This window comes from Oryx dammah, unplaced genomic scaffold (assembly GCF_014754425.2).
Source record: "Oryx dammah isolate SB20612 unplaced genomic scaffold, SCBI_Odam_1.1 HiC_scaffold_5, whole genome shotgun sequence".
Taxonomy (NCBI): domain Eukaryota; kingdom Metazoa; phylum Chordata; class Mammalia; order Artiodactyla; family Bovidae; genus Oryx; species Oryx dammah.
In genome coordinates this window covers 104,901,530-104,928,625 of record NW_024070189.1, presented here as the reverse complement: position 1 = coordinate 104,928,625, position 27,096 = coordinate 104,901,530, and the positions used below count along the sequence as shown (strand labels likewise).

General features: G+C 43.1%; 1 protein-coding gene across 1 annotated transcript; it reads right to left on the bottom strand.

Annotated features, from left to right (window-relative positions):
- Window positions 1-19,163: 19,163 nt before the first annotated feature.
- LOC120864339 (elongin-C-like) lies at window positions 19,164-19,664 on the bottom strand. The gene has a single exon (XM_040241371.1). The coding sequence runs from the start codon at window positions 19,545-19,547 to the stop codon at window positions 19,209-19,211; it is 339 nt and encodes a 112-aa protein (XP_040097305.1). The 5' UTR covers window positions 19,548-19,664; the 3' UTR covers window positions 19,164-19,208.
- Window positions 19,665-27,096: the final 7,432 nt, after the last annotated feature.

The following is a 27,096-nucleotide window of genomic DNA, read 5'->3' as shown; positions in this document are numbered from 1 at the left end:
CAATCTTTCACAGCAACGGGGTCTTTTCTAATGAGTCAGCTCTTCAGTCAGGTGGGCAAAGTATTGGAGCTTCAGCATCAGGCCTTCCAATGAATATTCAGGGTTGATTTCCTTTAGGATTGACTGGTTTCAACTCCTTGCTCTCTAAGGGACTCTCAAGAGTCTTCTCCAGGGCCATAATTTGAAAGCATCAATTCTTCAGCCCTTAGCCTGCCTTATGGTCCAACTCTCAAATCTGTACATGACTACTAGAAAAACCACAGTTTTGACTATACAGACCTTTGTCGGCAAAGTGATGTCTCTGCTTTCTGATACACTGTCTAGGTTTGTCATGGCTTTCCTTCCAAGGAGCAAGGGTCTTTTTAATTTCATGGCTACAGTCACCATTTGTGGTGATTTTGGAGCCCAAGAAAAGAAAGTCTGTCACTGTTTGCAATTTTTCCCCTTCTATTTTCCACAAAGTGATGGGACAAGATGCTATGATCTTTGTTTTTGAATGCTGAGGTTTGGCTTTTCACTCTCTTCTTGCACTCTCATCAAGAGGCTCTTTAGTTCCTCTTCACTTTCTGCCATCAGAGTGGTCTCATCTGCATATCTGAGGTTGTTGATATTTCTCCCAGCAATTCTGATTCCAGCTTGTGATTCATCTAGGACAGCATTTTGCACAATGTACTCTGTATATAAGTTAAATAAGCAGGTTGACAATATACAGCTTTATTATACTCCTTTCCCAATTTTGAACCAGTCAGTTGTTCCATGTCCAGTTCTAACTGTTGCTTCTTTGCCTACATACAGGCTTCTCAGGAGACAAGTAAGATGGTCTGGTATTCCTATCTTGTTAAGAATTTTCCAGTATGTGTGTGTGTGTGTGTGATCTACACAGTGAAAGGATTTAGCATAGTCAATGAAGGAGAAGTAGATGATTTTCTGGAATTCCATTGCTTTCTCTATGATCCAATAAATATTGGCAGTTTTATCTCTGGTTCCTCTCCCTCTTCAAAACCCAGCTTGTATGTCTGGAAATTCTTGGTTCAAGTACTGCTGAAGCTTAGCTTGAAGGATTTTGAGCATAACCTTGCTAGCATGTAAAATGAGCACAATTTCATGGTAGTTTGAACATTCTTTGGCATTGCCCATCTTTGGGATTGGAATGAAAACTAACCTTTTCCAGTCCTGTGGCCACTGCTGAGTTTTCCAAATTTGCTGACATATGATTTGTAGCAGTTTAAAAGCATCTATCTTTTAGGATTTTAAATAGCTCAGCTGGAATTCCATCACCTTCACTAGCTTTGTTCATAGTAGTTCTTCCTAAGGCCCACTTGACTTTGCACTCCAGGATGTCTGGCTCTACGTGAATGACCCCACCATCATGGTTATTAAGACTTTTTATATATAGTTCTGTGTATTCTCACCACCTCTTAATATTTCCTGCTTCTGTTAGGTCCTTAAAATTTCTGTCCTTTATTATGTTCATCCTTGCTTGAAATATCCCCTTGATATCTCCAATTTTCTTGAAGAGATTTCTAGTCTTTCCCATTCTATTGTTTTTCTCTATTTCTTTGCATTGTTTACTTAGAAGGCTTTCTTATCTTTCCTTGCTATTCTCTGGAATTCTGTATTCAGTGGGGTATATCCTTCCCTTTCTCCTTTGCCTTTCACTTCTTTTCTCAGTTATTTGTTGCCGGGGGCCAGCGTGAGAAACTCCGCCCATGGCAAAGGTCATGAGGAAGGAGGCTTGGCATATGCAAAGGTGTGATCAAGCCTCAGGAAACCCCCTGTTCCTGAGCATCTACCCCAAAACCAGAGTCTGTTTTATGCTCTCCCCCATAACCGTTCCTCTTGGAGAAGGAGTAAACGTGCAGCTCCAAGTCAATAAAAATTCCTGGGCGTGACAAGAGTGTTTCAGCTTATGGACTCCTCTGAAGGTTATCTAGCCCGCCTGTATAGGTTCGTCCAGCCACATGTGATTGTTTACAGCCTCCCAACCTGAGAGGCATGAGATGTTTTAGACTTACTAAAGGCAAATTCTTTGGGGAAGTTGGAAATTATTAGTATAGTGGGTTGGTTAGGAATTATATTGGTAAAGGGTTTTTCATTTGTTGTGCCAATAATTGCTTGCTAATTCCCTACCCTGGGTGTGACAAGGGTGTCTTAGGTCAAACCTCTCTGCTGACAGACTAGCTTGTGTGACAGGATTATCCATACTTCTGCCACTACACACATGATTGTTTACTACCTCTTAACCATAAACAGCACAGAGAGTTTGGAGTATTTTGAAAGTCTTAATTAGCATAGGGCTTTTCTCATTGTTGAGTCAATGATTGCCGCCAGGCCTCCATATCCTTAGGCACCTGGGAATATATTAATCAATGTATTTGGAATATAGAAAAGGAAATATAGTAGTTTTTAAGGTTAGCAATACTAGACTTTTTGAGTTAATGAATTTTCTCTTTTGTAATAGATCACTGTACTTTGTTATAAATTACTGTGTCCTTGCTATGTAAAAATGTAACTTTATCACTATCTTAAGACTAAATAGATCTTAAGGGGAACATTGGTGAAAGGATTTTCATTTGTTGGACTGATGTTTGCTGCTAAATCTCCATGTTCCCTGCCCTTATAATGAATATAACTAGCATATAGGAGAAATAAGTATTAACCTTTAAGCATATAGGAGAAATAAGTATTAACCTTTAAGATTAATCATGTTAACCTTGGGTTAAATAAATTCCTTTTTTGATTGTAACTCACTACACCCTCACCCTATAGGAATGTAACTTTATTTGGAGGGTGGTGCCTGGTTTAAGAAAAAACACCCTTGGAAAAAATAAGTTTTTGGTTATCAGAAAGAAAGGATCATAAAATCCCTAAGACCTTTTTGTGTGAAGCGCCTGATTTTGATAAAGGTCAGGACTGCTGACCCCCGCGTGACTCTGTATTCATCCCTATGTGTATCAAAAGGTATATAAGCAAACCCAAAAATAAAGAAATTGGATCAGTTTCCAGAAAGACTGATACCCCCATGTCGTTTCTTTCTTGCTCCCTGTTTCTCTGGCTGAATTCCAAGTTATTCAACCTCTTTTTCTCCACTAATTTTCCTACTACACTATCCGTTTCTAATCTCTCTATATATCTGTAATTAAATATGTATTTTTCCAAGGACGCTGACTCCGTCTCCACCTTCGAATCACCCTGGATCTTTCCTTGCTATTCTCTGGAATTCTGTATTCAGTGGGGTATATCCTTCCCTTTCTCCTTTGCCTTTCATTTTTCTCAGTTATTTGTAAAGCCTCCTGAGACAAGTGTTTTGCCTTCTTGCATTTCTTTTTCTTTGGGATGGTTTTGGTCAATGCCTACTGTACAGTGTTACGAACCTCCATCCATATTTCTTCAGGCACTCTGTCTACCAGATATAATCCTTTGAATCTATTTGTCACTTCCACTGCGTAATCATAAGGGATCTTATTTAGGTCATACCTGAATGGCCTAGTAGTTCCCCTACTTTCTTCAATTTAAGCCTCATCTTTGCAATAAGGAGCTCATGATGTGAGCCACAGTACTGTCCAGGTCTTGTTTTTGATACCTGTATAGAGCTTCTCCATCATCGGCTGCAAAGAATATAATCAACCTGATTTTGGTATCGATACCTCAAGTAATTTTTTTATAAATGTGTTTATTTATTTTGGCTGCATTGGTTCTTCATGGCTGCACAGGCTTTTCTCTAATTCGTGGCCAGAGGGGGCTACTCTCTAGTTGCTTCTCATTTCACTTTTCTCTTGCTGCAGAGCACAGGCTTAAGGGCTGTGGGCTTCCGTCGCTGCAGCTCCCAGGATGTGGAGCACAGGGTCAGTAGTGTGGTGCAGAGGCTTAGCTGCATGTCGGGTCCTCCCGGAACAGGGATTGAACTCATGCCTCAGGTGTTGGCAGGCAAATTCTTTGCCACTGAAGCCACCAGGGAAGCCCCTCATGGAGTTTCAATTTGCATTTCTCTAATAATGAGAGATGCTGAACATCTTTTCCTGTGTCTGTTATCCATCTATGTCTTCTTTGGAGAAATGTTTGTTTAGTTCTTCCTCATTTTTAAATTCTCCCCCCACCCCCATACTGAAATGCATGAGCTGCTTGTATATTTTGGAGATTAATCCTTTGTCAGTTGCTTCATTTGCAATTTCTTCTCCCATTTGAGAGTTGTCTTTTCATCTTTTTCATGGTTTCCTTTGCTATGTAAAAGCTTACGTTTAATTAGATCACAATTGCTTATTTTCATTACTCTAGGAATTGGATCAAAAAAGATATTGCTGTAATTTATGTCAAAGAATGTTCTGTTTTCCTCTAAAAGTTTTAGAGTGTCTGGCCTTATATTTATGTCTTTAATCCATTTTGAGTTTATTTTCATGTATGGTAGAAGGAAGTGTTCTAATTTCGTTTACATGTAGCTGTCTAGTTTTCCCAGCACCACGTATTGAAGAGGCTGTCTTTTCTCCATTGTATATTCTCATCTAATGATCATAGACTAGGTGACAGCAGTGCACGGATGCATAGATTAGGTGTCACAGGTGTGTGGGTTTATCTCCAGGCTTTCTATCCTGTTCCATTGATTTATATTTCTATTTTTGTGCCCATATCCTACTATCTTGATTACTGTAGCTTTGTTTTATAGTCTGAAGTTCGGGAGCCTGATTCCTCTAGCTCAGTTTTTCTTTCTCAAGATTGCTTTTTCTATTCAGGGTCTTTTCTGTTTCCATAAAAGTTGTACAGATTTTTTTGTTGTTGTTCTAATTATCTGGAAAATGCCATTGGTAATTTGAAAGAGATTGCACTGAATATGTAGACTGCTTTGGATAGTATAGTCATTTTCACAATATTGGTTCATTCCAAGAACATGGAATATATCTCCATGTGTTTGTGTCATCTCTGATATATTTCATCAGTATTTTATAGTTTTCTGAGTACAGGCCTTTTGCCTTTTTAGGTAGGTTTATTCCCAGGCATTTTATTCATTTGGTTGCAATGGTACTTGGAATTTTTTCCTTAATTTTTCCTTCTGGTCTTCTTTCATTGTTAGTGTAAGAACGGCATCCCCAATGGCTCAGTAGATAAAGAATCTGCCTCCCAGTGCAGAAGATGCAGGTTTGAACCCTGGGTCAGGAAGATTCTCTGGAAGAGGAAATGGCAACCCACTCCAGTATGTTGCTGTTGTTCAGTTGTTCAGTATTGTCCAACTCTTTGCCACCGCATGGACTGCAGCACGCCAGGCTTCCCTACCTTTCACTATCTCAAACTCATGTCCATTAGTCGATGATGCCATCCAACAACCTCATCCTCTATCTTCCCCTTCTCTTCCTGCCCTCAATCTTTCCCAGCATCTGGGTCTTTTCCAGTGAGTCAGCTCTTTGTATCAGCTGGCCAAAGGATTAAAGCTTCAGCTTCAGCATCAGTCTTTTCAGTGAATATTCAGTGTTGATTTCCTTTAGGATTGACTGGTTTGATCTCCTTGCTGTCCAAGGGACTCTCAAGAGTCTTTAGCACAACAGTTAGAAAGCATCAATTCTAACATGCTCAGCCTTCATTATGGTCCAACTATTACATCCATACATGACTACTGGAAAAACCATAGATTTGACTAGATAGATTTTGTCGGCAAAGTGATGATTCTGCTTTTTAGTATGCTGTCTAGGTTAGTCATAGCTTTTCTTCCAAAGAGCAAGTGCATTTTAATTTTGTGGCTGCAGTCACCATTCACAGTGATTTTGGAACCCAAGAAAGTAAAATCTGTCATTGTTTTTCATTTCTCCCCATCTATTTGCCCTGAAGTGGTAGGACCAGATACCATGACCTTAGTTTTCTGAATGTTGAATTTTAAGTTAGTTTTTTTACTCTACTCTTTCACTTCATCAAGAGGCTCTTTAGTTCCTCTTTGCTTTCTGCCATTAGGGTGGTGTCATCTGTATGTTTGAGGTTATTGATATTTCTCCTGGCTATTTTGATTCCAGCTTGTGCTTCATCCAGCCTGGCATTTTGCATGATGTACTCTGCATGGAAGTTAAATAAGCAGGGTGACAATATACCGTCTTGATGTACTCCTTTCCCAATTTGGAACCAGTTTGTTGTTCCACGTCTGGTTCTAACTATTGCTTCTTGACCTGCATACAGGTTTCTCAGGATAAGTGGCCTCAGATAAAGTGGTCTGGTATTCCCATCTCTGTAAGAATTTTCCACAGTTTGTTGTCATCCAGACAGTCAAAAGCTTTAGCGCCGTCAATGAAGCAGAAGTAGATGTTTTTTTCTGGAATTCCCTTGCTTTTTCTATGATCCAACAGATGTGGCTAATCTGATCTCTGGCTCCTCTGACTTTTCTAAATCAAGCTTGTACATTTGGAATTTATCAGTTCAAGTACTGTTGAAGTCTAAGTTGAAGGATTTTGAACATTACACCTTGTTAGCATGTAAAATGAATGCAATTGTACAGTAGTTTGAGCATTCTTTGTCATTGCCGTTCTTTGGGATTGGAATGAAAACTGACCTTTTCCAGTCCTGTGACCACTGCTGAGTTTTCCATATTTACTGTTATATTGAGTGCAGCACTTTAATAGAATCATCTTTTAGGATCTGAAATACCTCAGCTGGGATTCCATCACCTCCACTAGGTTTGTTTGTAGTAATGCTTCCTAAGGCCCACCTGACTTCACACTCCAGGATGTCTGGCTCTAGGTGAGTGCCTAAACCATTGTGGTTGTCCGAGTCATTAAGACCTTTTTTGTATAGTTCTTCTGTAGTCTTGCCACCTCTTCTTAATCCCTTCTGTTTCTGTTAGGTCCATACCATTTCTTTCTTTTGTTGTGCCCATCTTTGCATTAAATGTTCCCTTGGTATCTCTAATTTTCTTGAAGTGATCTCTAGTCTTTTCCATTCTAATGTTTTTATCTGTTTATTTGCATTGTTTACTTAAGGCTTTCTGATCTTTCCTTGCTATTCTTTGGAACTCTGCATTCAGATGAGTATAACTTTCCTTTTCTCATTTGCTTTGCACTTCTTTTCTCAGCTATTTGTAAGGCCTTCTCAGACAACCATTTTGATTTTTTGCACTTCTACCTCTTGGGGATTGTTTTGATCGCCACCTCCTGCACCATGTTAAGAACTTCTGTCCATTGTTATTCAGGTGTTCTGTCTACCAGGTCTAATCCCTTGAATCCATTTGTCACTTCCACTGTATAATCATAAGGGATTTTATGTAGGTCATACCTGAATGGCTTAGTGGTTTTTCCCTACTTTTTTCAATTTAAGTTTGAATTTTGCAATAAGGAGTTAAAAAAAAAAATGTCCAGGGACAAAGGAGAAGCTGCAATGAGACCATAGGAGGGGCACGATCACATTTAAAATCAAACCTCATACCTACCAGAGATTTTTGGAGGGCACCAACAAAACTTTGTGGGCACCAGGACCCAGTGAAAGGAGCAGTGACCCCACAGGAGACTGAGCCAGACCTGCCTTTGAGAGTTTGATGATGTCCTGTGGAGGCATGCATCAGCAGTAGCCTGCTATGGGGACAGCGCAGCAGCAGCCTGGGAGGCATGGCATGCGGTGTAAGTCCTCTTAAAGGGGATTGCATTAGCCCCACTCTAGAGCTACCATGTGGGTGATCTACAAACTGGAGAACAATTATACCAAAGGAGTTCTCACACTGTTGCAAAACTTCTAGGCCCCACAACAGACTTCCAGTTTAACCTGGGGATCTGGTGACAGGACTAAGAAGCCCAAGGGAATCTGAGTTTGAAAGTTAGCAGGATTTGATTACAGAACTTCCACAAGACTGGGGAGAAAGAGACTCTTCTGGGGCACAACAAAACCTTGTGCACATCAGGGCCCAGGAGAAAAGAGCAGTGACCCCACAAGAGACTGAGCCAGACTTGCCTATGAGTGTTTGGGAGTCTCTGGTGGAGGCGTGAGTCAAAAGTGTCCTGCCACAGGGTCAGGGCACTGACGGCAGCAGTCCTGGGGGTGCGGCATGCTGGCATAAGTCCTTTTGTTCGAGGTCAGAATTACCACCATACCCCTACCATAGTTTGGCCTCAGGCCACCGCCCCCCACCCCCCCCCACACACCACCAGTAGAAAATTGGATTAAAAATTTAATGAGCATAGCCCCACCCACCAGAGCAAGACCCAGTTTTCCTCACAACTAGTCCCTCCCATCAGGAACCTTCACAAGCCTCTTATCCTCAAAATAAGTTTATCCTTCATCAGAGAGCAGACATAATAAAAACCACAATCACAGAAGACTAACCAAAATGATTACATGAATCAGAAATTTCTGTAACTCAGTGAAACTATGAGCCATGCCACGTAGGGCCACCCAAGATGGATGGATCATGGTGGAGAGTTCTGACAAAGTATGGTCCACTGGAGAAGGGAATGGCAAACCACTTCACCATTCTTGCCTTGAGAACTTCATGAACAGTATGAAAAGGCAAAAAGATAGGACACTGAAAGATGAACCCAACACCCTAGGTTGGTAGGTGTCCAATATGCTACTGGAGAAGAGCAGAGAAAGCTCCAGAAGGAATGAAGAGGCTGAGCCAAAGTGGAAATGATGCCCAGTTGTAGACGTGCCTTGTGGTGAAAGTAAAGTCCAATGCTATAAAGAACAATATTACATAGGAACCTGGAATTAAGCTCCATGAATCAAGGTTAATTGGAAGCAGTCAAACAGATGGCAAGAGTGAACATCAACATTTTAGGAATCAGTGAACTAAAATGGACCAGAATGGGCAAATTTAACTCAGATGACCATTATATCTACTACTGTGGGCAAGAACCCCTTAGAAGAAATGGAGTAGCCCTCATAGTCAACAGAAGAGTCTGAAATGCAGTGCAGTCTCAAAAACAACAGAATGATCTTGATTCATTTCCAAGGGAAACCATTCAATGTCATAGTAATCCAAGTCTATGCCCCCAACCACTAATGCTGAAGTTGAACAGTTCTATGAAGACCTACAAGACCTTCTAGAACTAACACCTAAAAAGATGTCATTTTTTTGCATAGGAATGCAAAAGTAGGAAGTGAAGAGATACCTGGAGTAACAGGCAAGTTTGGCTTTGGAGTACAAATGAAGCAGGGCAAAAGCTAACAGAGTTTTGCCAAGAGAAGGCACTGGTCATAGCAAACACTCCAGTATTCTAGTCTAAAACCCCATAGACAACGGAGCTTGGTCTGCTATAGTCCAAAGTGTCTTGAAGACTGCAAGAGACTTCTGTGCATTAATTCCAAACAAACAAAAGACCAGGACCAGATGTGCATTAATTCTGTATCCTGCAATTTTACCAAATTCATTGATTAGCTCAGTAGTTTTCCCAGGGCTTCCGTGGTGGCTCAGAGGGTAAAGAATCCACCTGCAATGAGGTAGACCTGGGTTCAGTTCTTGGATTGGGAAGATCCCCTGGAGGAGGGCATGGCGACCACCGCCCGCCACCCCTCCTCCCCCCCAGTATTCTTGCCTGGAGAATCCCCATGGACAGAGGAACCTGTCAGGCTGCAGTCCATGGGGTCACAAAGAGTTGGACACAACTGACTGACTAAGCACAGTAGTTTTCTGGTGGCATCTTTAGGATTTCGTATGTATAGTATCATGTCATCTGCAAACAGTGACAATTTTACTTCTTTTCCGTTTTAGATTCCTTTTATTTCATTTTCTTCTCTGATTGCCATGGCTAGGACTTCCAAAACTGTTAACGTGTTGGATAATAGTGATGAAAATGGACATCCTTGTCTTTTCCTGATCTAGGAGGAAATGCTTCCAAGTTTTTCATCATTAAGAATGATGTTTGCTGTGGGTTTATCAAATATGGCCTTTCCTATGTTGAGATATATTCCCTCTATGCCCATTTTCTAGAGAGTTTTCATCACAAATGGGTATTTCATCACAAACTTTTTCTGCATCTATTGAGATGATCATATTTTTACTCTTAATGTTAGTTTGGTGTATCATGTTGATTGATTTGCATATATTGAACATTCTTGCATCCTTGGGAAAAATCTCTCTTGATTGTGGTGTATGATCCTTTTAATGTGTTGTTAGATTTAGTTGCTTGTATTTTGTTGAGAATTTTTATGGCTATGTTCATCAGTGATATTGGTCTATAATTTTCTTTTTTTCTTTTTTGATATATTTGTCTGATTTTGGCATTAGGATGATGGCAACCTCATAGAATGAATTTGGGAGTGTTCCTGCCTCTGCATTTTTGGAGGAAGTGTTTGAGAAGGAGAGATGTTAGCTCTTCTCTAAATGTTTGATAGAATTCGCCTGTGACGCTATCTGGTCCTGGACTTTTGGTTTTTTTTGAAACTTTTAAAATCACAGTTTCAATTTTATTACTTGTGATTGGTCTGTTCATGATTTCTATTTCTTTCTGGTTCAGTCTTGGAATGTTGTAATTTTCTAAGAATTTGTCCATTCCTTCCAGGTTGTCCATTTTATAGTTGCATATAGTTGCTTGTGCGAAATTTCATTCTTTTACAGAGCTGAGTAGATGCAACCCATTCAATACTTTAGATACATTTGCAAGGGATAGTTAGGCTCATTTCCTCCGAGGAAGTTGGGAAACGGGCATTATATTCATTGATGATTATTCAGTTCGGTTCAGTCGCACAGTCGTGTCCGACTCTTTGCAACCCCATGAATCGCAGCACGCCAGGCCTCCCTGTCCATCACCAACTCCTGGAGTTCACTCAGACTCACGTCCATCTAGTCAGTGATGCCATCCAGCCATCTCATCCTCTGTCGTCCCCTTCTCCTCCTGCCCCCAATCCCTCCTAGCATCAGAATCTTTTCCAATGAGTCAACTGTTCGTATGAGGTGGCCAAAGTACTGGAGTTTCAGCTTTAGCATCATTCCTTCCAAAGAAATCCCAGGGCTGATCTCCTTCAGAATGGACTAGTTGGATCTCCTTGCAGTCCAAGGGACTCTCAAGAGTCTTCTCCAACACCACAGTTCAAAAGCATCAATTCTTCAGCGCTCGGCCTTCTTCACAGTCCAACTCTCACATCCATACATGACCACGGGAAAAACCATAGCCTTGACTAGTCGGACCTTAGTCGGCAAAGTAATGCCTCTGCTTTTGAATATGCTATCTAGGTTGGTCATAACTTTTCTTCCAAGGAGTAAGCGTCTTTTAATTTCATGGCTGCAGTCACCATCTGCAGTGATTTTGGAGCCCAAAAAATATTAAGAGGGTCCAAATATGCCACCCAAACTATGCCACTTTGGCATAAGGATTATTTTGAGCTGATGCCAACCGAGAATCGATAGATGTAGAAAGCCACCTTCTCAGAGCTTCCCTTATCTAACTAAAAGCAGAAACTTCTGAGAAATGAGGACTGCCAGAAAGCCTCTTCCTGAAGCAATTTTATGGGCATGAAGAAGATGGAAAGTTAGCACCCTGATGAGTAACAAACAAACCTTATTAAACGACATTTACTGGCTATACATTTGTTACTCACCTTCCCACAATTTAGTACCTTTTGGTAAAATGATATATAAGCTTCTGAGTCAAACCATTTCTTGGATTTTCACTTTTTGCTATGAGTCTCCACAAGCATGTAAAAATATTAACATCAATCAATACAATTTGTATGCCTTTTCCTGTGTTAATCTGTCTTTTGTCATGTTAATTTGCAGGCCTCAGATATTGAATCTAAGAGGGCAGAGGGAAAGTTTTTTCTTTCCCTACAATTACATTTCAGAGATAAGTTCCATGTGCTTGGGGAAACATTCCTGAGATAGGAGACTAGAAAGTGTAGCCACTAAAAAGATTTACATAGATGTGAAAAGGGCAGAGGAAGAAATTATGAAAGAAAAAGAAGGAGGGACATGTCCCCTAATTTCTGCAGGGAGAATTAAGTTGTTTATTTTTAATTTGTATTTTCTTTTGTACATCAGGTTGTACAAAACCTGTTGCCCCCATACCAGCATGATGTGGGATATGTAAGAAGTATTTGTAAAAATGTTGTATCAGTCCCAGACATTCATTATTAATGTCCTATTTGTTTGCCTCAAGTTACTGGGCAGAAAAATATATCACCTTCATGATAAAATAATTGGAAACAATCTCAAAGCTTCAAAGGGAAAAGGGGAGTCATTAAGAAGAACCAGATAGTTATTACATGTCCTGGTAACTTGGTAGGTTTAACTAAAGGCAAGTTGTAGAACAGTATGCATACTATGGCATCATTTAGATAAAAATAATACATGCTTGAATATGCACCTTTGAAAGCATATACAAGAAATTCAGTCTTGAAAATGGAAACTTGGAACCGAGAAAACCTTCAATTGAGAGAGACTCAAAATTTCACTATCAGCCTTTTGGAATAAAGTTTTATACCATTTCCATGGTTTCTGAAAATAAAATTTTTAAAAAATATTTAAGTAACATCAGCAATGTAAATTCTGAAACATGTCTTATGTCTATGTAAGTATCACTGGAAATGACTGAACTCTTCTCCAGAATAAAACCTATCCAGGTACATGTCTAAACAAAAGGCCAATGTCTGCTTTTCCAGATATTCTTTCTTTTCCTGTCTTATGTTTTATCGGACAACACCATGAATTTGCTTAAAATAAAAATCAACTTTCCTCTTACTGTCACCAGTGTCACTCAGCCAGCAGGTCTTTCTGAATTCTCACAGATCATTTCTTCTCCATGTCCCCTTTATAAGACTTGGGCCTCAAGAGGTCACAGAATAGCAGGCATGATTTATATCATGAGGCCCTCCTTTAACCAAGGAGGGGCCAAAATCTGAGGCTCTCCTGCTCCCCACGTGACGTGCCGCCCAGGATTAAGACCTGTGACTTCCTTTTTACTTCAAAGAGACTTCACAGAACCATCTTCTAAACTCCTACTGACATAAAATTGGCATAGTGAAGTAAGTGAAAATTGTTCAGTCATGTCCAACTCTTTGCGACCTCATGTACTATACAGTCCATGGAATTCTCCAGGCCAGAATACTGGAGTGGGTAGCCTTTCCCTTCTCCAGGGGATCTTCCCAACACAGGGATAGAACCCAGGTGTCCTGCATTGCAGGCAGATTCTTTACCAGCTGAGCCACCAGGAAAGCCCAAGAATACTGGAGTGGGTAGCCTGTCCCTTCTCCAGCAGATCTTCCCGACCCAGGGACCAGATCGGGGTCTCCTGCATTGCAGGTGGATCCTTCACCAGCTGAGCTACCAGGGAAGCCCATAATTGGCATATAGCAATGCATGAGTGTAGGGTATACAATGTGTTGATTTGATACATTTATATGAAAGTGAAAGTCACTCAGTCATGTCCAACTCTTTGCAACCCATGTAGAGAATTCTACAGTCCATGGAATTCTCCAGGCCAGAATACTAGAGTGGGTAGCCATTCCCTTCTCCAGCAGATCTTCCCAACCCAGGAATCGAACTGGGGTCTCCTGCATTGCAGGCAGATTCTTTACCAGCTGAGCTACCAGTTAGTTAGTTACCAGCTGAGCTACCAGTTGGTAGCTACCAGCTTTACCAGCTGAGCTACCAGTCGCTCAGCTGTGTCTGACTCTTTGCGACCCCATGAATCGCAGCATGCCAGGCCTCTCTGTACATCACCAACTCCCGGAGTTCACTCAAACTCATGCGCATCAAGTCGGTGATATCATCCAGCCATCTCATCCTCTGTCATCCCCTTCTCCTGCCCTCAATCCCTCCCAGCATCAGGGCCTTTTCTAATGAGTCAGTTCTTTACATCAGGTGGCCAAAGTATTGGAGTTTCAGCTTCAGCATTGGTCCTTCCAATGAACACCCAGGACTGGTCTCCTTTAGGATGGACTGGTTGGATCTCCTTGCAGTTCTAGGGACTCAGAAGAGTCTTCTCCAGCACCACAGTTCAAAAGCATCAGTTCTTCAGCACCCAGCTTTCTTTGTAGTCCAAATCTCACATCCATACATGACCACTGGAAAAACCATAGCCTTGACTAGACGGACCTTTGTCAGCAAAGTAAAGTCTCTGCTTTTTAATATGCTATCTAGCTTGGTCATAACTTTCCTTCCAAGGAGTAAGTGTCTTTTAATTTCATGGCTGCAATCACCATCTGCAGTGATTTTGGAGCTCAAAAAAATAAAGTCTGACACTGTTTCCACAGTTTCGCCATATATTTCCCATGAAGTGATGGGAACGGATGCCATGATCTTCGTTTTCTGAATGTTGAGCTTTAAGCCAACTTTTTCACTCTCCTCTTTCACTTTCATCAAGAGGCTTTTTAGTTCCTCTTCACTTTCTGCCATAAGGGTGGTGTCATCTGCATATCTGAGGTTATTGATATTTCTCCTGACAATCTTGATTCCAGCTTGTGCTTCTTCCAGTCCAGTGTTTCTCATGATGTACTCTGCATAGAAGTTAAATAAGCAGGGTGACAATATACAGCCTTGATGTACTCCTTTTCCTATTTGGAACCAGTCTGTTGTTCCATGTCCAGTTCTAACTGTTGCTTCCTGACCTGCATATAGGTTTCTCAAGAGGCAGGTCAGGTGGTCTGGTATTCCCATCTCTCTCAGAATTTTCCACAGTTTATTGTGATCCATACAGGGAGGCCCATAACTGGCATATAACAATGCATGAATGTAGGGTGTATGTGTTGATTTGATACATTTATATATTGCAATATAATTACCACCATAGCACTAATTAACACCTCTTAATTAACACCACTTATTAACATCACATAATCAGTGTTGCTTATTTGTAGAAGGAACAATTAAGATCTAATCTCTTAGCAACTTTAGGTTTATAATACAGAATTGGTGACCATAATCACTATACTGTGCAACAGATCTCTAGTACTTATTTATCTACTGGTTACAAGTTTATACCTTAAGCAACATCTCCCCTCTTCCCTCTGCATAGGACCTGGATCCAGGAAGCTGGTACTGCAATCTAGGCAGAACAGAGTTTTCCAATAGGTCACCACTTGCCTGTCCCCCTCCTTATGAGGACGTACAGGTTTCTTGTCTGATGGACCCCCCAGGAACACTTTCTGATGGCCCACCTGCCCTGTCCTTGAGAGAGAATGCAGGTAGAAACTGAATAAAGCAGAGGAAGGAGCCCTGGCTCACATTCTTCGCTTCCCAGATACAGAAAGTACAAACTGGACAGAGGGTCATAGCAGCTCTCATCTGAGAAGAAAGGCTTCCAGAAATGGGTAACCCCAGATACCTAAACAGAAAAATCCTCTGCATCTAATAAAATCAGCTCTGGATCATCGTGGACTGAAGGGTCGTGTATCAGCTTGCTGTCTTCTCCTTTGTCCCAGGAGCCTGTGCACAGCCCCTCTGCTGGGAGCTGGCTGTTGCAGTGAGCCCCCAAATCCAACAGAGGGGAGTCCAGATAAGCTCTGTGTTCTCAGGCTGCCTGGACTGTGATGTCCACTGGGTTTCCACCACTTCCTAAGGTAGCTGAGGCCCAAACAGATGCTACTAGCCATCACTAAAGAGACCTGAGCCTTGGGTCCCAGTGGTTCAAAATAACTGAGGGCTTTTTAAGCCGGAGGGTCACCCACTGGCATTTGCTGAAGTAACTGGCTTTGAGAGCTGGTGACCCCCGTCCTGGCACTTGGCAATGTTCCAGATGGTAGAGTCTGTGAACTGGCCTCCTCAAAGAAGATGCATTGCAGTAAAATCCCCAAAGAGGCTAAAGGGGCTCAGGACATGCCACCCCAAAATAGGCTCCTTTGCTCTACTGATGATTTTGAGCTTCTCTCTCTGCTTACAACAGGGAGAGGCTACCCACTCCAGTATTCTGGCTTGGAGAATTCCATGGACTGTATAGTCCATGGGTCACAAAGAGTCGGGCACAACTGAGTGGCTTTCACTTCACTCTGCTTATAAGCTGGGCAGAAGTTTCCCATTTTTAGAGAAAATGTCCATTTGTAAAGGTACTCCCTCTCTCTCATACCAGAAAAAAAGGAGAGGGACTCACCACCTGCGACGGGACTGAGACGAGTCTGCATAAAAGCCCTTAGCTATTATTGGTTACTCCCACACGTTTCCTGTGGCTTACCTGGCCGCTCTGCTGGTGAAGGGTCTGCCCGTAACGTGGGAGACCTGGGTTCGATCCCTGGGTTGGAGAGATCCCCTGGAGAAGGAAATGGCATTCCACTCTAGTATTCTTGCCTAGAGAGTTCCATGGACAGAGGAGCCTGGTGGTCTGTAGTTCACGGGGTCACCAAGAGTCAGACACGACTGAATGACTAATTCTTTCACTTTCATACATTTCCTTAATTACCTTCCCACATCTCCTCCTCCAAACCCAGAAGTCCAGATCCCCTTTCCTTAGTCACTTCTCCACAGTTTGTGGTCCTTTTTTTAAAAAAAGGTAAATAATCCCAGGGTGTACCACCAATTTGTCTTCAGTTCTTTCTAGGAGCGGCCATACACAGAGACTTAAAAGCATAGGAGGAAACTCGGTATCCTGTTTCTTCTGTTAACCCGCTCCAGTATTCTTGGACTTCCCTTGTGGCTCAGCTGGTAAAGAATCTGCCTGCAACGCAGGAGACCTGGGTTCGATCCCTGGGTTGGGAAGATCCCCTGGAGAAGGGAAAGGCTACCCGCTCCAGTATTCTGGCTGGGAGAATTCCACGGACAATCCATGGGGTTGCAAAAGAGTCAGACACTTTCACTTTCAGTAATCTGTCTGCTGTCAGTTTAATTCATAGACCTTGGGAAAGGATAAAAGGATGGGTGGAAAAGGTTTTTCCCCTCCCCTACAAGGCCCATGAGGCACATCCAGTGGATGAGAGAAATAACCTCTGTATGGTGCATCGTCAGGACGTGGGGCTGTTTGTTACTACAACAAACCCCTGACAGGTACAGCAGGCTGTCTATGGTAACTACAGAGAAAAACTGTCGTGTTAGTGAAATGTCTGGAAACCAGGCCAAGGCAGAACGGTGGCAGCAATGCAGGTATTAAGGCTAAAGAATGGACAACCTGCTGGAGACGGTCAGCGGGCAAGGTGCGGGGGAAACAAAATGGTTATCTCCGGATACAAGGGGCTACATGAGATAGAAGAGAGAGAGCATCACTCTAGGCTAAAGAATGGACAACCTGCTGGAGAGGGTCAGCGGGCAAGGTGCGGGGAGAAAGAAAATGGATATCTCTGGATACTGAGGGGCTACATGAGATGGAAGAAAGAGAGGATCACTATAGGCTAAAGAATGGACAACCTGGGCTAAAGACTGGACAATCTGCTGGAGAGGGTCAGCGGGCAAGGTGCAGGGGGAAACGAAACAGATATCTCCAGATACTGAAGGGCTACACGAGATGGAAGAAAGAGAGGATCACTCCGTTATTTTAAAAAGAAAACCTGGAACTAGGCCTGGAAGTTCCAGGGCTGCAGATACTTGACCTAAGCCCATTCCCACCTGATTCCCCAAGGAGGACAGGCATACGTTTTATTCACCAGGAGGTGGGTGCCTGTCTTGAAGATAACCGTATGAAGGACCCCACTTTGACAAGATGGGTAGAACATCAGGGTCCCATCTGACACCAACAGCTCTGTGGAATGACACTCCCAAAGCAATACTGTATACATTTCAATTTTCCCAATATTACATTCCATAAAATACCAACTTCGAAGTTTCTAAGAACACTGACAGTTCTCCCAGTCATTCTGGACATCACAGCAAAGCATGCAAACGCCCATCAGCTCCCACAAACCAGAGGGCAACTTCCAGTGCCCCGAAGTCTTAATGCAAGTTCAAGCTTTAATCATGCCAAAGGCTCTTCTTGACCAAATTCCAGCCAGGCTCCTCTAAGCCCTCATCTAGACCAGGCTTCTGTGTTCATCTTGGGCATCTGTGTTCATCCTGGGCAGTGCCTTTAGCAAAGGATCATGCTAGGTCAATTTAGTAAGAGATGCTTGATGCTTGATGCCAACCCATGATGTCTAGTTTTTTATCCCCCACCTTTGGCTTATATGTACATCCTTGACCTGCCTTGAGCAAAAATCCTGTTAGGCAGTGCTGTAGACCATTTGATGGCCTCCCAAAATTCAGATATTAAAATGTAACCCCCAAGGTGCTGGTATGAGAAAGTGGGGCCTTTGTGGAAGGTGATTAGGTCAGGAAGGTAGAGCTAAAGAAACCCCAGAGAGCTCCCCGATTCCATGTGGGGACACAGTAAGAAGGCAAGTCCATGAACCATAAGGTGAGTTCTCACCAAATCTCTCAGCACTTTGATCTTACACTTCCAGCCTCTAGAACTGTGAGAAATGTCTGTTGTTCATAAGCCACTGAGAGAGTCAATTCTTAGGTAGGTTGATAAGAAGTCCAGGGTCCTCAAGGAGGAGAAAGCCGTCTGGGGCTCTTGAGGAGCAGAAAAGGACAAACTGTTTTCCTTCATTGCTTTGTCTTAGTCTATATAACAATGTATCTTGCTCATGGACATGTTTCTCCTTAACAAGAACCTTCTGACTAATCTTGTTCTCTTAATCTTATGTTTTAGGAGTGGGTCTGGTAAGACCTTTCTGTTGTTTGTTCTAATCTGGTTAACTTATATTGTGGGAGTGGGTCTGCTAAGACTCTTTACTATAATAAAGTATATAGCTCCTTTGATAAGACTGGCAAGGGGGGCATTCTCTGTCCCCCTCCTGAAGTCTATGTCAGGAGCTTTCTCTGTCCCTTTTTATATTTTAATAAAACACAAAAGCTCTTGAGTGATCAAGTTTGGTCCTTGGTCCTGCCATGGTATCCTATCAGTTCAGTTCAGTCCCTCAGTCATGTTCGACTGTTTGCGATCCCAAGGACTGCAGCATGCCAGGCCTCCCTGTCCATCACCAACTCCCAGAGTTTACCCAAACCCATGTCCATCAAGTCGGTGATGCCATCCAACCATCTAATCCTCTGTCAGCCCCCTTCTCCTTCCACCTTCAATCTTTCCCAGCATCAGGGTCTTTTCTTTTCTTTTCTTTTTTACAAATTGGTATATTTCTTTATTTCTCAATTTGTGAAAATGTCCTTAATTTGTTGATATAGCAAACAAACTTCAACTCTGATTGCTATGCAAAAGAACAGAAGATAATCTGCTTTGCAATGAACTTTAAAGTTCAACTGCACACAGGCAACATGCTATATATGAAAAAAATCACTAACTGAACTACAGGTATTAAATACTGAAAAAGAGTTAACAGTTTATTATAATTTATTTTATTTAACAATCTAGGAAGTTCGCAGCCATCAGCAGTTCCAGTGCAATTTCAGGTGCAATTGGGAATTCAGGAATCTCCGTGGAGCTGTTAGTGTAGCGAACCTTGTAGGTAAAATACATGCATACTTTCGATAGCACATGTGAAGGGATCTCTCTAAAATTGACTTCGTCAGTTTCATTCTCAGCAAACTGACCTGGGCCACTCAACATGGCTTTTATTGTTCCTGATGTTAGCGCATGTTCTCTCTTTACAATAAACTCATGACCATCTGAAGATATCAATTTGACATACATGGCATCAGGGCCCTCACAGCCACCATAGGTTTTCTCTTCTCCATCCATTATGCTCTTATGAAATTCTACTTTGCGTCCACAGGAACTTTAGTAGTTTCTCGTCAGCTCTGTAACAACTGCAGCCACCGCGCCCAGTCCCCGCGCACAGCTACAGCCTCTACACCACGGCCGCCCCCCCACCCCCAGCTGCCTGCCGCCGTGGGTTCCGGGGCTAGGGTCTTTTCAAATGAGTAAATTCTTCACATCAGGTGGCCAAAGTATTGGAGTTTCAGCTTCAGCATCAGTCCTTCTAATGAATATTCAGCACTGATCTCCTTTAGGATGGACTGGTTGGATCTCCTTGCAATCCAAGGGACTCTCAAGAGTCCTCTCCAACACCACAGCTCAAAAGCATCAACTCTTTGGTGTCAGGTTTCTTTATAGTCCAACTCTCACATCTATACATGACCACTGGAAAAACCATAGCTTTGACTAGATGGACCTTTGTTGGCAAAGTAATGTCTCTGGTTTCCCCTCAGTCAGTCTCTCCCATCAGGAAGCTTCCATAAGCCTCTTATCCTTCTCCATCAGAGGGCAGACAGACTGAAAACCACAATCACAGAAAACTAACCAATCTGATCACATGGACCAAAACCTTATCTAACTTAGTGAAACTATGAGCCATGCCATGCAGGGCTACCCAAGACGGATAGGTCATGTTGGAGAGTTCTGACGAAACGCGGTCCACTGGAGAAGGGAATGGCAAACCACTTCAGTATTCTTGCCTTGAGAACCCCATGAACAGTATGGTATCCTATTACAGAGGACTAAACAGACTAAGACAGCCAGTTAAGCAAGACTCCCCCTGAAAGTGAAAGTCACTCAGTCGCATCTGACTCTTTGCCACCCCATGGACTATACAGTCCATGGAATTCTCCAGGCCAGAATACTGGAGTGGATAGCCATTCCCTTCTCCAGGGGTTCTTCCCAACCCAGGGATCGAACCCAGGTCTCCTGCACTGCAGGTAGATTCTTTACCATCTGAGCCACCAGGGACACCCTAGTGGATGGAATTTTCAAATATCGATATACGGTAACCATCATTCTGGCTTATACATGATATAACTTGAATTTCATGCTAACTAAAATAGCTGTTCGTGGTCTATCAAACACACCTTGTACATCTGCTTTAATCATTAAAGAAAAATTTGCATTGATCAGACGTAAAGAATGTCTGTTTTAAAGATAAGAATGATGGACATCCTTGGTGGTCCAGTGGTTAAAAATCCACCTTACAATGCAGGGGCCATGGATTTGACCCCAACCAACATGCCACAGAGCAATTAAGCCTGCATGCTGCAACTTCTGAGCCTGTGAGCTCCAGAGCCCACATGCCACAATGAAAGATTCCACATAGAATGAAGATCCCACTTGTCACAACCAAGACCTAATACAGTTAAATAAGAAAATAAATATTTTTTCTAAAAAGATAAAGATTAAATGCCTTCTTTAGGATGCCATAACTAGTACTCATTTGATGATAAGACTCCCTTCCCATACTGACTCACTGTGCACATGTTGGTCTGGGTTTTGTGGGGGTTTTTTGCAAGCCTTGAATGAATGTACCTCCTGTCTGTTTGATGTTCTTTCTTCTGACAAGATATAAAACTCTGGTGAAAAACATGCTTCTCCAGGGCGGTTCCTCAGAGCTACCTGTGAGGCTGTCTCCCAGGCTATCATCCTCAGTTTGGCTGAAATAAAACTTTTCTATTCCTATTATAGATTATTTCTGTCAACATCCCCTTCCAACTGATGCTCCCTCTTAGTAACTTTCCAACCACTGACCACGTCTCTCCACTCACAGGCTACAAATCTCAGTTGTCTTTGTTGTATTCAGAGTTGAGATCAGTTCAATACCAAGGTCTCTTTCCTGTCTTGTAATAGTATGGAATGAAATCTGTCTTCACCACCTTTAACCAGTATCTGGCTTTATCTCTGACAACAACCTTTGTGCTTAGTTGCTCAGTCATGTCCAACTCTTTGGTACTCCATGGACTGTAGCCCACCAGGCTCCTCTGTCCATGGAGATTCTCCAGGCAAGAATACTGGAGTGGGTTCCATGTCCTTCTCCAGGAGATCTTCCCAACCCAGGGATTAAACCCAGGTCTCCCACATTGCAGGCGGATTCTTTACCAGCTGAGCCACCAGGGAAGCCCAAAATAAGTGCCTGTTTTGTGCCAGTCTCAGCCTGACAATAGTAATGCCTAGAAATGCCTGGAGCACTCCTCTGAGTCTGGTGCATTTCCCACAGAACCCTGTGCAAATTAATGTTACAAATGGACCAACACTTGTGGGTTTTGTTATGATTTTGCAAGATGTTCTTCAGCAATAACTATTAGGAAATTTGAAGAAAAAGTAATTTTTTACTTACAGTTCTTGGAACACAGAAGGTATGTCGGTGGTGAGTTACGTAGTGCACACTCAAGTCCTGGTTGTTTAGTCATGTAGCTGGCAGTATATTTATTTGAGATATCCTTCAGAATGCCCCTTTGAAGTGGACACCTACTTACTTTATAAAAAGAAACTGTTAGAGCTTATACACAATGCTACTTTAAAAGAAAGTGAAAGTCACTCAGTTGCGCCCGACTCTTTGTGACCCCGTGGACTATACAGTCCATGGAACTCTCCAGGCCAGAATCCTGGAGTGGGTAACCTTTCCCATCTCCAGAGGATCGTCCCAATGCAGGGATCGAACCCAAGTCTCCCACATTGCTGGCAGATTCTTTACCAGCTGAGCCATAAGGGAACTCCTAGAATACTGGAGTGGGTGGCCTATCCCTTCTCCAGCGGATCTTCCCAACCCAAGAATCAAACTGGGGTCTCCTGCACTGCAGGTGAATTCTGTACCAACTGAGCTATCAGAGAAGCCCCAATTGCCATACGCTTATTTTGAACTGAAGTCAGTTGAGATAAATCAGACACAGGATGAACTCCCTGCCCTCCCTCTATCTGCCTAAAAGCAGACCATAAGTCTCCCTTGTGTAGGTGTCCCCTGACCTCTGTACCAGAAAAAGGGGATCACCAAAGAGGGAGGCAATGCTGAGATGAGTCTGCATAAGCAAAACTTGCTATATAACCCATGTATTTGTGTGTTAGTCGCTCTGACACGTCTGACACTTTGCAACCCCACGATCTGTCCATGGAATTCTCTAGGCAAGAATGCTGGAGTAGGTTGGCCCTTCTCCAGGGGATCTTCCTGATCCAGGGATGGAACCAGGGTCTCCTGCATTGCAGGCAAATTCTTTACCATCTGAACCAGCAGGGAAACCCCCTATACCTATCATTACTTTCCCCACTTATTTGCTGTGGCTGCTGCTGCTAAGTTACTTCAGTTGTGTCCAACTCTGTGCAGCCCCATAGACGGCAGCCCACCAGGCTCCCCACTTATTTACCTGCCCACAATTCACTACTACAAGAAGCTCAAGCTCTTTTTTTTTTTTTTGAAAGTTGCTCAGTTGTGTCCGACTCTTTGTGACCCCATGGATTGTAGCCTACCAGGCTCCTCTGTCCATGGAATTCTCCAGGCCAGAATACTGGAGTGGGTAGCTGTTCCTTTCTCCAGGGCATCTTCCCAACCTAGGTATTGGACCCAGGTCTCCCACACTGCAGGTGGATTCTTCACCACCTGAGCCACCACAGAAGCTCCCCCCCCCCACTTTTTTTTAACTTCTCCACAATTTATCACCTTTGTTAAAATCAATATTGCCAACTAAAAATTAGCATTTGCCATTTGCCTCTAAAAGATTAATTCACTTGCCAATATAGTCACTGACACACACATACCCCAAAAGGAGCTCAGTGTGGAGATCAGGAATGAGGTATTCTGAGCTCTGGGAAAAATGGGCAGAACAGGCCTTTGGACAGTTCAATATTTTCAGCAGAAGATTATGCACCCAATTCTTGCATCTTATATCTAGAAAAGCATTACAGTCATTAACAGAGACATCTGCTCCTCATGACTGCTACTACTGCTAAGTCACTTCAGTTGTGTCCGACTCTGTGCGACCCCATAGACGGCAGCCCACCAGGCCCCCCCCCCCCATCCCTGGGATTCTCCAGGCAAGAACACTGGAGTGGTTGCCATTTCCTTCTCCATGACTAGCAGCAACCTAATACAAAAATGTGTGCTTGATTGCATGTATATCCTTTCACCAAAATCATATATACACTGACCACCCCTCACCGCTTCCAAACAGTTCCTCAGAAGTATCTGAAATTGTCTCCCAGCCTATAGTCCTCATTTTGTCCCAATAAAACTTAATTCACAAAAGTCACATTGTATATTTTTTTCAGTTAACAAAATAGGCCCTTGAGTCTTTTTTGGTGGAGGTGGTGGTGGTTGGGGCTTACAGTTCTTGTCTGTGAAGCCCTCAAGCACATAAATTTTTAAAAAATTAAATTAAATAAAATGTTTATGCTTTTCTTGTTATTGTCTTTTATTGGTTTAGTTCATATGCCTCTAAAATAGTAGAGGAAATGATTTTCCTTCCCTATACTTCAGAAGAATAAATGCTACAAACACATCAAAATCATCATTTGAAAGCTTATATTTCCTTTACACTTAGCTTTGTAGATTTCAAAGAAAAAGTCTGACTTTTAATTTTTTGCTTGTCCCTCTGACTAAAAGTGGCAAATATAAATGGAAACAAAAACTCTAAGTGAAATGATTCAAACTTTACAAAAGTAACTAAGTAGAAAAAAGAATCAGAAATGAAGTTGTAAGTCTATGTATACATCAGGCATGAAGTGAAGCAAGGCTCTGAGGGCCACAGACTCAGGCACACAAATGTTGCAAGAAGAGGAAATCCTTCCAAGGGCTAAAATGGTCTCTTGTCTAACAGTCAGGAACAAATTGTCCAAGGAGACACGTGCTGGCAAAACAAAAGACTTCATTGGAAAGGGGCACCCGGGGAGAGAATGGTGAGGTAAGAGAACCAGCAGAACTGCTCCGCCAAGGGGCTCACAGTCTCGGGTTTTCTGGTCATGGGGTGAGCTTTCTGGGTTTTCTCCCGCCCGTCTTCTTGCCTGTTGCCCCTGTTTGGTCTGACTCAGAGTCCTTGGGAGTGTAAGCGTCTCTCAGCCATGATGGATTTCAGCATGAAGGTTTCTGGAGGGTTGGCAGGACATGTTATGGGTTGGTGTACCCCTTCCTTTTTGCAGTAGCTTCTTAGCTCTGTGTTCCTTATTGGGACCTCCTGTTGTGTGATTAACTCATCCAAGCAGTTATTATGCTGCCTGGTCACAGCAGGCTGTCCATGGTTCCCTAACACACGTACTCCTTAGTTTTAGATTACGTTTTTATATTTGCCATCCTGCTTTCTCTCGGATCCACAGCCTTCTTCTACTGTCTCCAGGTACTGCAGCCTGAGCTGATTCTCTGCAGCTAAGTTGAGCTCTCCAAACAGGCAGGTGAAGGAACCACCCAGCACAGCTTCAGGATGGGCAGGAAACCACTGCCTCACATGTAGTCTCGAAATATCCTCTAGAAACCATCAGGTGAGAAGAACGGCTCTCCCAGGGTCAGACAGGCCCTGATCTAACTGCAGCTTCATTCCAGTGGGAGACTGAACATCCCAACAGTAGCCAGACCATAAATAAAAAGAAAACTCTGACCCACAACGTGCAGCAGTCTTGTCTTAATCTGCTCTGACTGCTATAACAAAATATCATGACAGGGCCACTCATGAACCACAAACTTTAATTTCTCACATTTCTGGAGGATGGAAGTCCAAGAGCAAGGTACCAACTGATTTGGTGTCTGGTGAGGGCCTGCTTCCTGGGTTACAGACATCCATCTTCTTGCTATGTCCTTACCTGATAGAAAAGATAAAGGAGCTCTCTGGGAGAAAGGAGTCTCTTTTCTAAGAGCACTAATCCCATTGATGGGGGCTCCACCCTCCTGACCTAATCAACCTCCCAAAGGCCCCACCTCCCAGTGGCTACATTTCAACATATGAATTTTAGGAGCACACATTCAGTCCATAGTAAAACTGTCCAGGAAGCCAACATACCCTCTACACTAATTGGCCCAGAAAGCCAACCTGCTGTCAGTCAGACTTGCAGGACATTAGGCTGTTTTCTCTAGCAACAATCCAGGACAGTTCACTTCTAGTCAGTTGCTCCAGTTTCCCAGACCCACAGCCTCCATCAGGGCATATCTAAAACTTTCTCTTTTTCCAAGAGGAAGCACCCCACACCACTGACTGACCCTGAATTGCTGCCAAGGGATGGTGGTCATCTCCCTTGCTGCAGAGAGCTATGAGTAAATGCCCTCTGCTTGTTCTCACGGGCTGTTTCCATTTACTTCCACACTGGAAAAAGAATAGGGAGACTTGTGGGGCAGAAGCTGCTTCTTGAAGGAGGCATGCTCTGTGCTGTTACCTGGATCATTTGAGCCCATGTGTCCTTCTGAGCAGGTGGCATGGTGCCGCAGCCAGCAGTAGAAGCTCATGAAGGACCAACAACCTGCCCCCAGGCTTCCAGCAAGCTGCACAGATGATGCTGGGTCATGGTTCACACTCTCCCTGTCTCAAATTCTCAACAGTGACCCAAGGGTCTCCAGCTCTGTTGCAGGTTTACCAGTCTCGCTAGTTCTTTAAAAAAAACTTTGGTTCTGTAGCACCTGCAACCACACCTACACTGTGCACAATATTCTTGGTAAAGACATGTGAGCCCGAATCTGATCACTGTTAGTTCTCAACTTTCTGCACATTAATGGGGAAACATACAACCAAATCTGCTCCCAATCCAGAAAACTACTCACAGAGAAGAGAAAGAGAAAGAAAAAAGAAAAAAAAAATTTTGTTATTGAATTAGAACAAGAATGTGATCCTGATCCCAAGCAATAGCTACTGGGGGTGCAGAGATGGAAGGGAACCTCTTCTTTCCCTATGACTAAGTGAATACAACCTATTACTTTCACGTCTTCATGATAATGTTGCTTGCTAATTTTCTCCTGCAATTATGATAAAAAATGATTTCAAGTTAGATGACAAGGTAGGCCCATATCCTCCCAGGACTCGGGGGGGAAATGATTACATTTCAGAAACGCTCCTAGGTCTTTGAATCGTTCTTGATATATGAGATGGGCCACAGGCTTATTTAGCCAGATAAAAAAGAGTTACACACAGTTAACAAGAACAGAGAAAGAATGTTTTTAAAATCCTGTGATTCTGTTTTCTAAATTGAAAGAAACTGTCAGCCCAGACTCACCTTCCATGCAGAGCAGGCGCAGGGACTTCCGGGGGATCTAATTAGCAACCGCGAGCCTGCGGGGGCTACAGTCCCGGTGGTCGCAGAGTCCGACGAGGCTGAGCGACCAGCACACACATTGCCTCATTCGACTAGCTTTCTGGCCCCCAACCCCACTCGCTGCCCTGAGCCTTGAACCACCGGACTCTGTCCTGGAGATGTTGGCAGAAACACACACAGTTCAGCCAGCCAGGCGGGGTGCAGAGCCCCGGGAGACCTGGAGCCTCCGGTCGACCAGAGACCCCATCCATCTCCGCCAAAGGTGTGCCTGACCCCCGCCGCCCCTTCGGGCCTCACGCCCCTCCCA

Coding starts and splice junctions, on each gene's coding strand:
- LOC120864339 (XM_040241371.1), bottom strand. CDS start 19,547: ATGGATGGAGAAGAGAAAACCTATGGTGGCTGTGAGGGCCCTGATGCC.